General features: G+C 40.4%; 1 protein-coding gene across 2 annotated transcripts; it reads right to left on the bottom strand.

Moving 5' to 3' along the window:
- Window positions 1–980: 980 nt before the first annotated feature.
- On the bottom strand, window positions 981–14,166 carry EPCAM (epithelial cell adhesion molecule). 2 transcript variants are annotated; one of them, XM_049651444.1, is made up of 9 exons: window positions 13,880–14,166; window positions 11,577–11,684; window positions 11,026–11,266; window positions 10,086–10,151; window positions 8,811–8,874; window positions 7,246–7,347; window positions 5,353–5,553; window positions 2,784–2,828; window positions 981–1,405 (listed from the first exon to the last, which is right to left on the bottom strand). In XM_049651444.1, the coding sequence occupies exons 1-9, from the start codon at window positions 13,953–13,955 to the stop codon at window positions 1,364–1,366; spliced, it is 945 nt and encodes a 314-aa protein (XP_049507401.1). In that variant the 5' UTR covers window positions 13,956–14,166; the 3' UTR covers window positions 981–1,363. The 2 variants fall into 2 exon arrangements, with proteins under 2 accessions (XP_049507401.1, XP_049507400.1); XM_049651443.1 differs by lacking the exon at window positions 13,880–14,166 and adding an exon at window positions 12,841–12,910.
- Window positions 14,167–14,587: the final 421 nt, after the last annotated feature.

The raw sequence follows: 14,587 nt of genomic DNA, 5'->3' as shown, positions 1-14,587 counted from the left end.
AAGTGGGTCCTTTTCTCGGTCTCAAGACTGCGGTAATGTTGGCCAGGGCTGTGATCTCATCTGGAGCTGGGGTCCTCTTCCAAGCTCAGTGATTGTTGGCAGAATTCAGTTCTTGTGGTTGTGGGACTGAGGCCCTCCTCTCAGCCTGCTGTTTCCTGATAGGTTACCCTCTCCACCACATGGCAGTTTGCTTTAAGACTAATGGGAGAGCTCATCTATAGTTTCTACTTCTTGTCTCCTACCTTCAGGCACTCTTTTGTAATCTTTCAATACAGTCAAGCTTTAGGGATCTCAATCACATCTACATCTAAAATCCCCTCACCTTTGCCATAAAATGTAACTTAATCTTGGGAGTGACTGCTCATCATATTCACAGGCCCTGCCCACACTCTAGGGGAGAGGATTATTTGGGCATGTACATCAGGGATAAGTAATCTTGGGGGACATCCTAGAAGTCTGCCTACTACAGAAGGGATAAAAATCGTTGGTAAATGTTCAATCTAACTTTTACATTTTCTTTAATGCTGTTCTCTTCATAGTGTTTTTAAAAATTTCCTATCAAAAGCAAAATTTCAGGATACTCTTAACTCATACAAAATGTGTCTTACTGTAATTATTTGTCATGTAAGATGTTGAATGTCTGGTGCTTTAACTCAACCAACCATAGCATTCATGGTTCATAACATTATCCACCAATTCTGCCCTAAGGTGTGTTTGTCAAAATGCCAATTTGTTTAAAACAGAAACTTAGATTCATTCAGAATAAAACTGTTTGATTTTTCTGTGTAGAAGTTACATAGAGATTATACACTTTATACTGAATACACATAATTATAAATACTCCTATAAAACTCCAATTTGCAGTTAGCATTCTGAGCATTTCTTAACCTGTTATCTTATTTGTATACTATGAAATTTGATTCTGTATGATTCAAACAAAGTTAGGAAATTTAGTTTTAAAATGTTTTATTTCGGTTTGTAAAAAAAAAAGTTTGTATGTACAAGACTCAAAGTAAACAGAAAGGCAGCGTTCAATCACAAATGGATGAGACACTAGTCATTAAATCTCTACTGTGGAAGCATATTTAAGGTACACACTTCAATGTAAGGCAGAAACAATTTTAACTCTGCAGTCCAAGTTCTGAGTTTTGTATCAGATCTGCATATATAAGACACTTGTGGCCAAATTTTAAGATTGGTAAAGTCAATTTGAAGCTGCTTATATATTGAGTACAGGTTTCACTATTACAAACAGATGTTAACTAACAAAACAATAGTCCTCAAAGATCTCTTTGTCCCATGTTTGTACATTTGTAATGTTTGCTAACTTCCCTTCTTGTAGTTACTCTTCAAATTATAGTCATTATGCATTGAGTTCCCTATGCATCTCACCCATCTCCTTTATCTGAAATAGAGGAAAAAAAGAGAAAACAAATTTAAATAATTTTCCAGGCTTTTGTTCATCCTTAAAATAGTTACAAAAAAAAAAAAAGAGGAAAGCAAGATGATTCTCTCCACATTTATGAGCCCCATTTGGAAAAAGAAAAAATGTACTACAAGGAAGCATGCACTGAATGCACGACCCAAACTACTATTTGGAGGTAAGACGGCCAAAGTGATGGGGAAGTAGCAGGTGAGTTAGATCTTTAAGAATGGATAAGGTCTTTATTAAATGGATGCCATTTTTACGTCCAGTAAGAAACAATATATTTTCTATTTTACAGACGAGGAAATTGAAGCTCAGAATTGACTTGTCACAGATCACACAATTAGTTACAAGCAGAACTGAGACAAGATGAATGGAAACTACGACCACTGGCAAACATTCTGCTGTGTGCCAAGCAGTGGACCAACACTGTATACAGACTACTGTGTTTAATCCTACAATGGGTCTGTACGTATATCCCCATTTTACAGATAAGGAAACATGGAGGCTTAAAGAAGTTAAATAACTTGCCCAGCTAACAAGTAATCAAACCCACATCTACATTGCTCTTGACCACAACACTACATTGTCATTCCAACTTTGTTATGCTTCAGTTCAGGGAGAGTCTGTCCCCTAGACCTGTGGTCACCAAACCAGGTAAGCCAGATGGTCAACTATGGTTTAGGAAAAAAAAAAAAAAAAAATCGCTACAACTTTCTAGTTCTATTCAATTTTTTTTCAATATTCTTTTACATTTCTGTGTTTCTTGGTAGAAGATGAGTAAAATGCACATACACAATTATAAATAAATGCATAAATATATAAAAATCAGTGGGTATACTGAAAATGTTATTGACAGAGTTCAGGAACAAGTGTGGTTCACATCCAACTCCAAGCAACTGACACGCTAACAATCTCACACTTTGTCTTCACACTAATGTAGGTGACTAGTTAGCATGGAAGAGACTCATTAGGACGTGTATTAAGCTCTTTTTTAATAATTATTTCACTGGAATAAAAACAATAACTCAGGTCATCAGCCACATTAAGTTTCTGTAATGTGAATCCACAGAGTACGCCTCTGAAAGATTCCATTAAAAGTTGACACTTTGTCAAACAAAAATTGCAGGTTTCCTATCCCACTATGCGTTGAGGCAGAATTCAGTATTAGCTGGTCTGCCATGGAACTCATGAAGGAGAATTTAAGGAAACACTGAAAGACTGTCCCTAAGACCTTAAGGACTATACTATGAAGGGGCTCCAGTATAATGGAGTCCTATCAGTGTCTAGGTAGGTATAGTGATTATCAGGAGTAAGAGATTTAAAAAGGGGCCTTTTTATTAAGTAATCCATTTACCTCAGCCTTCTCATACTTTGCCATTCTGTTCTTTCTGGAGATAACCTGAATGGAAGAAAAATTGACACATAAATGTTTTTAATGAACATTATTCCTATCTGAACAAATTTAATTTTAAAATCTACAGATATTATTTCTTAAATTAAAATTTCCCTACTAAACTAAAAAAAACAAAAGCCTATACTTACCATGACGAGACCTAAGTAATATACAGAGTTAAAGAGGTTTTTAAAAAATGTTTATTTATTTTTGAGAGAAGCACAGTATACTATGTGCGCACGAGCAGAGAAGGGGCAAAGAGAAAGAGGAAGACAGAGAATCCCAAGTAGGCTCTATGCTGTCAGTGCAGAGCCCTATGCATGGATTGAACTCACAAACTGTGAGATCATGATCCAAGCTGAAGTCAGACACTTAACTGACTGAGCCACTCAGGTGCCCCTAATATACAGAATTGTTGCATCATTATTTTACATACCAGAAACTAATATAACACTGTTTATTATATTTCAATTAAAAAAAAACCAAAACTTTGAGCCCAGCCCCCACCAAAATCTTCTGGAACAGTAACAGCAAAAAGCCTACAACAACCAGTTAAACAAACCAAAAAAAAAAAAAAAAAAAAAATTCATTGAGAAAACAACAATCTTTAATAATAAAATCTAACGGCCTGTTACGCATTCTTCCACATTTTGCTCCATCCTAATACAAACATACACAAAACCATACATATGAGTTTTGGGAAAGGGGGCAGTCTAAAAAAATGGGATCATACAGTATTATTTCCCTCTCTGCACAGCCTATATCAACATCATAGGAACCTTCCGATGAGCAAAAGCTATAAATTGCACTCATTCTTTTTAACAGCTTTATTCCATAACATAGATATTCCACAATCTCCTCATCCATTTTCCTACAGGGGTGCACTCAAATTGTTTCCAGATTCACCCTTACGAGCAACAGTGCAATACATAACCTATACTGTCCTTCCTATGTACCTGTGCTTTCATTTCTATAGGACAATTTGATTTCTAGGATTCTCTCATGTGTTTATTTCCCATCTGGATTTCTTCTGTAAATCATCTATCCATGCCGTTTGCTATTCTTGATTTAATTTTCTCCTCTAAGAATTCATATATTATGCATAACTATCTTTTTTGTTTTATGCATCATGGATATTTCCCCCCAGCATATCATTGCTATTTTTCACTTTATAAGATCTTTGCCATAAAAAATAATTTCAACTTAGTCAAATATGTAACTTTTCATTCATGGACTCTAGATTTCCTGCCTTGCTTGGTTTCCTTTACCACAAGGTTGTACAAACATTTCCTAAATTAATTTTGAGGCTTGTTCTATTTTTCAACATTTGTTACTATAATCCATCAGGAATTTGTTTGAACATGGGCACCCTGCTCCATAATGTACCATTCCCAGAGTTGGGCAATATGGCCTGCCCTGGGGGGGTGAAATAGAAACTCAACTTTGTTTTCGTCCAGATGGATAGCCAAGTATGATGATTCCACTGAACTGAAAATTTAAGTTTTCACATACCCTCAAATCTATTTCTGAATTATGCTATGTTGTTAAGATTTCTTAATGCTGAGCATCCTTGTATTTCTAGAATAAATCCTGTCCAGGTGGTACCTTCTTCTGCTGAGGCACTGCTAAATTAAATTTGCTAATCTTTTGTTTAGAATCGTTCCTCATATTTACCACTTTTAACCCTTTCCATGCTAACTTTAATAATTGGTGTTCTGTTGTTTCATTTCATTGAACGGTTTGGGAGTTCAGGTATTTTGCACTGATGCTGGCAGGGCTGTTGGACTGTTTGCAGCAAGAGAACTAAAGGACATTTGCTGCTTGGTGGCAACGTAACTGACCTGTGCGGTGCTCAGCTATGAGCTTTTCTCAGATTAGTATCCTTTCTTACTTCATAAAGTGACCATTTTATAAAAAAGGGCCAGATGCAAGAGATTCATTCACTATAGAGTATTATAAAAACTGAAGATTTTGCTTCATTAATATGTTCTAAAATATGGAGATAGTTCTCTCACATTGTCACCTTTTCTTGAAAAAATATGCCTTCAAATGGCTGGGTGGCTCAGTTGGTTGAGCCTCTGACTCTTCATTTTGGCTCAGGTCATCATCCAGGGTCATGGGATCAAGGCCTGCACTGGGCTCTTCACTGACAGTGCAAAGCCTGTTCAGGATTCTCTCTTTCTGCCCCCCTCTCTCTCTTCCCCACTCCTGTACACTCTCTCTCTCTCTCCAAAATAAAATAAAATAGGGGCGCCTGGGTGGCTCAGTCGGTTAAGCAGCCGACTTCGGCTCAGGTCATGATCTCGCGGTCCGTGAGTTCAAGCCCCGCGTCAGGCTCTGTGCTGACAGCTCAGAGCCTGGAGCCTGTTTCGGATTCTGTATCTCCCTCTCTCTGACCCTCCCCTGTTCATGCTTTGTCTCTCCCTGTCTCAAAAATAAATAAACGTTAAAAAAAAAATTTAATAAAAATAAAAATAAAATAAAATAAAGAAAAAAAGAAAAAAAGAAAGTGGACTTGTTCTACACTCACCAGCACAACGATTCCAGCAATAATTGCAAGTGTCACAACCACAATGACAGCAATAATACCAGCTTGCAGACCCTGCATTGAAAATTCAGGTGGTTTTTCATCAACATAGTAAATTGCAGTTCGCCCGGGATCCAGATCCAATTGCTCCCCGTTTACTCTCAGATCCATTTTACTGGAATGGAACAAGGATTCGTCTTTAACCTATATTTAGAAGGAGAAAAGCAATTTAAAATATTTAAGAAAACCTACCATGGCCACATAGAATTAGATGCCAATTATACATGGAAAGAACTGCTGTCAAGGGTCTTTTTGGTTTCAGCGGTAACAATCACGTACGCTGAAACTTCAAAAAAAACTTTTTATTGTGGCAAATTTTCAAACACACATGAAAGTAGAAAGAACAACATAACGAAATCCCATGTACCTATCACCTGGAGTCAACAATATAAACAAATGGCCAACCTTACTTAATCCATTCTTCCTTCTCTCCTTCCTCCCTTCCCCCTCCCCCTGGGCCAGATTGCTTTGAAGCAAATCCCAGGTTTCATCAGAAAATGGCTCAGTGTAGGGGTGCCTGGGTGGCTCAGTAGGTTAAGCGTCTGTCTTCGGCTCAGGTCATGATCTCACAGTTTGTGAGTTCGAGCCCCTAGTCGGACTCTGTGCCAAGAGCTCAGAGTCTGGAGCCTGCTTCGGATTCTGTGTCTCCCTCTCTCTCTGCTCCTCCCATGCTCATGCTCTGTCTCTCTCTCAAAAATAAATAAACATTAAAAAATATTTTTTAATAAAAATACATAGCTCACTATGTTAATTTATTTTTTTGATAACATATTAAAGTCGAAACAAACTATTTTTTTTTTCTAATGTTTATTTATTTTTGAGACAGAGAGAGACAGAGCATGAACAGGGGAAGGTCAGAGAGAGAGGGAGACACAGAATCCGAAACAGGCTCCAGGCTCTGAGCTGTCAGCACAGAGCCTGACGCGGGGCTCGAACTCACGGACCGTGAGGTCGTGACCTGACACGAAGTCAGATGCTTAACCGACTGAGCCACCCAGGCGCCCCGAAACAAACTATTTTAATCACACTAGTTACATAGCACTTCTTATATCACCTCTTGTTCATGGACATTATAATGGAGAAGAGGCTATCCACATAAACTAAGTAACTACCAAGGATACAACAGGTAAGAATTATGAGAGAAGATATTCTCTCATACACAACAAACAGGTCAGAAAGGTGTTTGCAGAAGGTGCAAGGCAGGGATGAGGATGTTATTAATTGCAGCACAAGAATCATGTGGAGAACAGAGGTGTGGTTGATATGTAAGTGAAGAAAAAGATAACGAAAGAAGGGGCGCCTGGGTGGGTGGCTCAGTCAGTTAAGTGTCTGACTTGATTTTAGCTCAGGCCATTACTCCAGTTTGTAAGATTGAGCCCTGTGTCAGTCTCTGTGCTGAGAGTGGAGCCTGCTTTAAGATTCTCTCTCTCCCCCTCTCTCTCTGCCCTTCCCCAGCTTGTGTGCTCTCCAAAATAAATAAATAAACTTAAAAAAAAAAAAAAAAAAAAAGATGATGAAAGATCCTGAATCCATTGAAGCATGACATACAACATTGCATTTATAAAGCAGTTTTTTTTTTTTATTTTTTTTCTTTATTTATTCTTGACAGAGAGACAGGGTGTGAGCAGGGGAGGAACATAGAGAGAGGGAGACACAGAATCTGAAGCAGGCTCCAGGCTCTGAGTTGTCAGCACAGAGCCTGATGTGGGGCTCGAACTCGCGAACCGTGAGATCATGACCTGAGCCAAAGTCGGATGCTCAGCCGACTAAGCCACCCAGGCGCCCCTAGCATTGCATTTCTAAACACAGGAATTAAATGAGGAAGATTATACTCACATCTTTTTCAAAATAATAAGCCACATCAGCTATGTCCACATCATTCTGAGTTTTCTGAGATGAATTTTGCACCAGATCAATAGTGATAAGATCATTCTCATACTGGGGGAAAATATGAAAAATACAAATTAATACCAACACAACCAAAATCATGTAAAAATATTACTGTTCAATATTCAGAATATTTAGTTTTTTATTTTCTATAATCTAAATGTGTCAGTGTTCCTTTCCATTAGCGGGTAACTGAATTTATAACTAATAATGTAAAACTCTTTGGAAGTTTTAAAATCTATCCAAGGGAAGTAAGACAGCTACACAACTAAAAATAATTATGATGCATATTTTCTTTCTAAAAGAGAATATTCTTCTGCCCAAAAGATTTCAAACAAGATCTTAAAGTATCTTAGTATCTTAGTACCTTAGTATCTTAAAGGTATCTTAGTACCTGGCTGGCTCAGTCAGTAGAGCATGTGACTCTTGATCTTAGGGTCATGAGTTCAAGCTTCACATTGGGCACAGAGCTTACTTTAAAAAAAGAAGCAAAGGGGCACCCGGATGGCTCAGTCAGCTAAGTTTCTGATTCTTGGGGGGTGCCTGGGTGGCTCAGTCGGTTGAGCATCCGACTTCAGCTCAGGTCATGATCTCACAGCTCGTGAGTTAGAGCCCCGTGTCAGGCTCTGGTGCTGACAGCTCGGAGCCTGAAGCCTGCTTCGGATTCTGTGTCTCCCTCTCTCTCTGCCCCAACCCACTTGCATTCTGTCTCGTCTCTTTCAAAAATAAACATTAAAAAAAAAAAAATTAAAAAAAAAAAAAAGGTTTCTGACTCTTGATTTCCACTCAGTCATGGTCTCACAGGTTATGGGTTCAAGCCCTGCACTGGGCTCTGTGCCGACAGTATGGAGTCTGCTTGGGATTCTCTGCCTCTCCCTCTCTCTCTGTCCTTCCGCTACTTGACCTCTCTCTCTCTCTCCCCCCCCAGGATAAATAAGTAAACTTTAAATAAAAACAAAATAAAAAAATAAAGCACCTTATTTGGTTAGAACTACTTTTAAAATAAAATACTAAAGAAATACAATCCAAAATGCAGTATGCATTTACCACATTCTGCTTTTAAGGAGCAAAAAAGTATATTCCTTCCTGTCCTTAAAAATGACATCACTTTTCTGCCTTGAAAAAGTTCCATTACACTATTCAAGTATTTTTCAACCAGAGTTCAAAGAGTCAAGGAAGGGGTAACCTGGTTAAGAATTAGCTCCTTAAACCAGAGAAGATGGGAGCTAGGTGGCATCCTAAAGAAAATGTACCAAAAGCAATCATTGAGAGAGGTTTCCCAGGCTAAAGTGACTGGCATGCATGATGGAAATTAGAGATACTACATTTTCCTTAAGGGTGAACTTGAGGTTTTCAAAGGCTATGGAAGGAAAAGAACAGGAAATTTGAATTAAGCGTCCAGGGTTTAAACTGGTATTCAAGTGCAGTTTAACCACTATCAAAATTCATACCCAAACCATACTATTCCACCAACTTTCTGCAAAAGCTCATTTAAAAAAAAACAAAAATCTTACCAGAATGTTTGTGATATATTTTGGATCTAGTTGATAACGAGTTGTGATTACCTCCTTAAGTGCACTGTAAATAATTAAAAACCTGTGTTTTAAAAAAAGTGTACTACACAACATTAAGAAGCATTACTTTTTAACTAAGCAGGTAGCTCAAGCTCTAGAATTGTCATTAACCAAACTTGTTTTAAAAATTTTATGCCATTTTGCAACTACTAATAATTGATTCAGGCTAGAATCATCCATTGATGTTAAAATAATTGAGTTCTAGTTTGATTAGAAATGGGATATTTACACAGTACCCAAGTATCTGCCCATATATTTATTAATTACAAAGAAGTAAACAGTAACTCTACCTTACAAACCTAATATATATACATATCCCCTTAACTACAGTTAACATCACTAATAAAGGGACAAGACATCGGGTGCTTCCTAATGTGAAGTACTGAAAAGGACATAAGATCACTTATGCAGTTTTTCTGTCAAAAATGTTTAGCTTGCACAGATAAATCCTAATCTGAGGGACATTCTATGAACTGATTTGCCTATACTCTTCACAAATATCAATGTAATGAAGGACCAACGAAGGCCAAGACAGTGTTCCATATCAAAAAGGACTAAAGAATCACAACTAAATGCAATGCATGATCTCAGATTGCATTCTGGGTCAAAGGGGGAAACAACTGCCATAAAGATCAACACTGGGAAAAGTGGCACAATTTGGTGTAACGTTAAATTTCCTGAATTTGGTAACTGTAGAGTGGTTATAGAAAAAAGTGCCTTTCGGGGCGCCTGGCTGGCTCAGTCAGTAGAGCATGCGACTCTCCTCTTGGGGTTGTGAGTTTGATTCCCTCATTGCACGTAGAGATTACAAGAAAGAGAAAGAAACTAAAAGGGTGCCTTTTGTTCCTAGGAAAAGATACATTAAAGTATTTAGGGGTAAAGGGGCATGATATCTACAACTTGCTCTCAAATGGTTCCAGAAAAAAACATCTATACATGTTTAGACAGATATAAAAAGCACACACACACATACACATTTAAAAAGAAAGTGGGGCAAAATGTTCATTGGTAACTGGTGAATCTGAGTGAAGACTCCTATACGAATCTGTATTATTCTTGCAACTCTATTTTCAAAATAAGGTTAAAATATTACTTATAATATCTTATTTTTCATAAATATGAAAAAGCATTAAGACTTGTTTTCCTTTTTCTAATGGTGTAGAACGAAGATCTGAGTATTAACTGTGCAAATAGAATGCACTTAATAGTACGTACGTCTGTAAACTTTTAATATCATAAGGTGTTTCTCTTGTTTTGTGTTTTAGTTCAATGATGATCCAGCTGTAAAGTAAAAAGACAGTATTTATTGATTGACTAATAGGAAAATTCCCAAGTGAAATTACAGTATAATTAACAGAAAAGGGTTTATGCAATAGGTATGCCCTTAATTTCTTCCTTGGCCTTCACACGTTGCTCATAAAGCACTCATCCAGGAGAGAACACCCTTCCAACAGGTCAACCTCTGGCGCTGGGCCACTATACTCAAGGTCACGTAAAGCCAAGGCTTAGCTGCTCACGCTGGGTCACGTTCAAGGGAACAGACAAAAAGGCACCGAGTGGAACAGAGAAAAGTGACCATGAGGCTTCAGAACACCAAAGGAGAGAGTGCCTGCCTTGGTCTTGATAACTTTCCAGCTCTAGTCACTTTTTAAATAAAAATTTTTTCCCTTAAGCTAGCTTGAGTATGCTTCCGCTCCTTTTTATTGCATGAGCCCGAGACAACCACACCTCGTTTTAAAACGCAATAAATAGGCAAATACATAAACAGCTTAAATTTTTCATATACATTTAACACTAATCCAACTTTAAAATCTGAACAGTGTTAAGTAAAAATGTAAGAGGAAAATCCTTGTTTAGTAGGCTACTATAAGAAACAATTCTTAAAATAACAAAAATATATTGCTAGTGAATTCATAAAAGTATCTCTGGAAAGTTATATAACAAGCTGGTGACATCGGTTCTGTGGAAGTAAACTGGGTAGCTGCAGGCTGGGGTGGGGGAAGGGGGTTGAGAAAAAAATGAAAGCTTTTCACTGTATACCCTTTTCTACCTTTTGAATTCTAAACCACCAAATCACATTACATACTCAAAGATAAATGTCATTAAACGAATCTGAAAAGCATGAAGACAAGGAACATTTGACAGCTCAACTCACTAGGTCCTCACGCGTTCGGAGCAGGATATTTCCGTGTCCTTATCAGTTCTTCTGACCCCAGCAGTGTTTACACACCAGCATGTGGTGGTGCCATTGCACTGCTTGGCTTTGAAGAGCCCCTTCTCATCACAGTCGGGATCATAGAGCCCATCATTATTTTGGAAAGCCCCCTCAGGTCTCGCTCTTCTCCCAGACTTTGTGCCAGTCATTTCTGCTTTCATCACCAGACATTTGGTTGCCACTGAAAAGAAAGCTTCATGTCATACTGAAAAGTAACTGCAGTTTTATGCATAAGGAAAAACATTTTAATTTAACTCCAAACTCCCAGAGCCAAAGATTATTGCAGACTTACATGGTTCCATATTCACTTTCTAAGTTTTCAGATGGTTCAGCTACAGGAGATAATTTTGACAAAATAACATGATCCAAATTTGAACCAAAAAAAAAAAAAAAAAAACCCACAAAACACAACACTTCCCAACTCAAGACACATCAATTAAGGAAGGCTAAACCAAAATACAGTTTAAAGGCAATGAGGATATTCTACTCACGTTTTGAGCAAATGACAGAATTTTGTGCACCAATTGAAGTACACTCGCACTGATCATGTGTGTTCAAAGAGCAGTTTGTGGTCAGTTTGTAGTTTTCACAGACACATCCTAGATAAATTAAAAAACAAAATCCCACTTTAAAATGTGGATCCAACTATGAACTCTAGTGTCCCAGCTAAATTATGTTCTAATAATAATGCTTAAGTTATAGGGCCACAAAGCCTTAAAAAATGGTCCTGAATGTTTTTTCAGCTGTAATTTGAGTGGCTGATATCATGGTGAATAGTTTGTATATATTATACAGACACGTAGTCTAATTTGCATGCATTCCCATTTTGATTTTTTTAAACCAAGAATACAGCCCTCCAAACATCATATTCAGCCTTATCTCCATGATGATACTCTCAGTCTCAGCTCCTTCCCTCCTCCTGTTCTGTTAGATAAACTCTTGCTTGTCAGCTACTGACTCATTTCCCAAAAATCAACAATTCCAATTCTAGGATCTGTAAGTAACTCACATTTCCTCCCTCCTCCCAGCCCATTTTCTTAAAATCTGAACTTTAAAGATTTAAGCTTAGTGGGAATATATTCAGCCCTTGGACAACTTTATATCTTAGAAAAATTATACTTTCAGTGAATTTAGGGGTCACTTTTGTTTGTGGGCTTCCTAACTAAACTGAATTCTAAGTTCCCAATTTTGAAGGTGATATTAAGCAGCTTATCCTGGGTATTAGTGCCAGTTCAATAGTCATTATCTTTCACTATCTCAAAACCTCATTTTAATTTCAAATTGGCAAGCCCCTCTAATTCCGTTTATTTGTCTAGCTAAGAGAATACAATCATTAACAAAAATTACTGTGACAAACCATTTTTATATTGATCCTTCATCTCAAGTTGGCTTTAATTATTCCCTGTTTAAATTATAATTAATATGAACCACCTATATAATCGGTCCAGCACTAAACTCCATATTGGGATCACAAAAGGAGATAGTGGCTGTCCTCCAGAGTTAAAGTCTTATGCAGCACTCTACTATACCTGCTCCAAAGCCCATTTTCATGCCCAAGGGATGTGGAAATTTAGAACAGACCAATCATGTACAGGCTTTCTGAACATACTCTATAGCAACTATCATCACTTTAAAACAATTTAAGATTAAGTACTTAGCCTTAGACTGGAGCTAGAAAAACATGAGTTAATTAAACTGCATAGTTTGAAAGTGTAATGAATTAAGCCCAAGCCCTGTTGGTAAAGGTCTAAAGACCTTTCCAGAAAACTTCCGCCAACTGCCACTTTACTTCTGGCCACCATCTTACCATCAAGAGATGGCAGCCAAGATGTTTATAACAAACTAAGAAAAATGTAATCAAACCGTATGTCCAACGTTCGGATAATGGCGTGACCTTCCACACCAGAGACTGTTCCATCACCACTTAAATTGTGGTTTCCAAGATTAAAAGAAAAGGAAAATCTGGATGTTATGTGGGAGTAAACACACACACACACACACACACACACACACCAAGATATAAAACTGTGTTTAGGTTTACAGCAATGTTTAAAGCAATGTCTAAAAAGTATAGTCAGTTATTAATTAGGAGATTCTCTTGAAGCGGTCAGATTGTGAGTTTTTCTTTTTACTCTTTACCATTACCGATATTTCTGGGTTCCTACAATAAACTTGGCATTACCTACACGATCCTTAAAGAAGTGGAAACACCCACTCTCACACCCCAGGTAGTCGAGGCCCAGGACGACTTGCTACCCGCGCAGATGCGCAGCGGGCCCCACGGCCTCCCCGCAGCCACCTGACCCCGCCCGAGACCCACATCCGGGGCCAGCCTCAGGTGCCCGGGGGAGGAGGGGCCGGGCCATCTTCGCCACCGACTCCCCTCCCGGCCGCGGCTGGTTCCGCCACACTAGGACCCCAAGCGCGCGCCTCGGCGGGGGTAGGTGGGCGCGCCCAGACGTGGCGCGGCCGCTGCGTCTCCCCAAGCCCTCCTGGCCCACTCCGAGGCCAAGGAGTTACCGAACGAGGCCACTTCGTTCACTGCCTCCCCGCCCCTGCTCCGGGCCATTTCCCTAGAGAGCGGTGCAAAGCCGCATAGTGAGGAGGTTTCCTCCTCGCCGTGCGAGCGGGAGCCTTCCCACCGCCTGCAGAGCGCAGAGGGCCTGGGTTGCTGCAGCCCCGCGCCATCCGCTCCAGACGAGAAAGCGCGGCCGGCCGCCCCTTCACCACCATCTCCGTCTCGGATGCCGTGGGACGTCCCCACCTGGCCCCAGCCCACAACTCTGCTGCTTACCTTTCTGAGCCGCGGCCACCGCCGCGGTGGCCGCCGCGAGCAGGAGTCCGAACGCGAGAACCTGGGGGAGCGCCATACTGTGCGACAGAGGCGCGAGGCGGGCTGGGGTCTCGCAGGAGAGCGTGCGGAGGAAGCGGGGCGCTGGGAGCCGGCGGACGGGCGTGGGTTGCGCGGGTCAGCGTCGGGAGGACGGCGGAGAGCTATACCCGCACCGCACCGACGGTGCGAGCTCCCAGAGGAACTGCTCACTCTGCGCGCGCGGCGGGGCGGAGCAGACCTGCCGGACCTGGCGGCCCCGCCTCCCGGGCCCTGCCCCGGGCTGCACACCTCAGCCGCAGGTCTCCGGCGGTGAGTCACCGCCTGGGGGCGGGGGAGAGAGAAAGAGTAAGCTCCCCTCCCCCACACCTGGCGAGGCCGTCGGGGGTGGGGGTGGGGGTACCACCCCGTCCCCAGGTGTATGTGGGCGGCGCCCCGCCCCACGCCGCCAGCAGGTGCTTCCTGCAGTGGTTGCTGGTGGGGCTGGAGGGGCGGTGGGCTATGACCTTGACAGCCTGCAGGGAACCTTGGTAGCTACGGAGAAAATTTGAAAAAACTGAGGCTTCCCTTTACCAGAAGGAGCACGACTCTGAAACCTTGAAGAAATGAGGTCTGAAGGAAAGAGTGAGGGGTCTGGGAAGGCGGAAGCTAAAATGGAATGTAAAGGGAAGC

This window comes from Panthera uncia (genome assembly GCF_023721935.1).
Source record: "Panthera uncia isolate 11264 chromosome A3 unlocalized genomic scaffold, Puncia_PCG_1.0 HiC_scaffold_11, whole genome shotgun sequence".
Classification (NCBI taxonomy): Eukaryota; Metazoa; Chordata; class Mammalia; order Carnivora; family Felidae; genus Panthera; species Panthera uncia.
The sequence above is the reverse complement of the archived record's forward strand: the minus strand, read 5'-3'. Positions and strand labels throughout refer to the sequence as shown.

What these genes read in the sequence shown, in the direction of transcription:
- EPCAM (XM_049651444.1), bottom strand. Translation starts at nt 13,955, where the DNA reads ATGGCGCTCCCCCAGGTTCTCGCGTTCGGACTCCTGCTCGCGGCGGCC. An exon ending in AATATATCACAAACATTCTG is followed by an intron (nt 7,348 to 8,810) that starts GTAAGATTTTTG and finishes ATTTTCCCCCAG; the next exon opens with TATGAGAATGATCTTATCAC. An exon ending in CAAAGTATGAGAAGGCTGAG is followed by an intron (nt 1,406 to 2,783) that starts GTAAATGGATTA and finishes CCTCTATTTCAG; the next exon opens with ATAAAGGAGATGGGTGAGAT.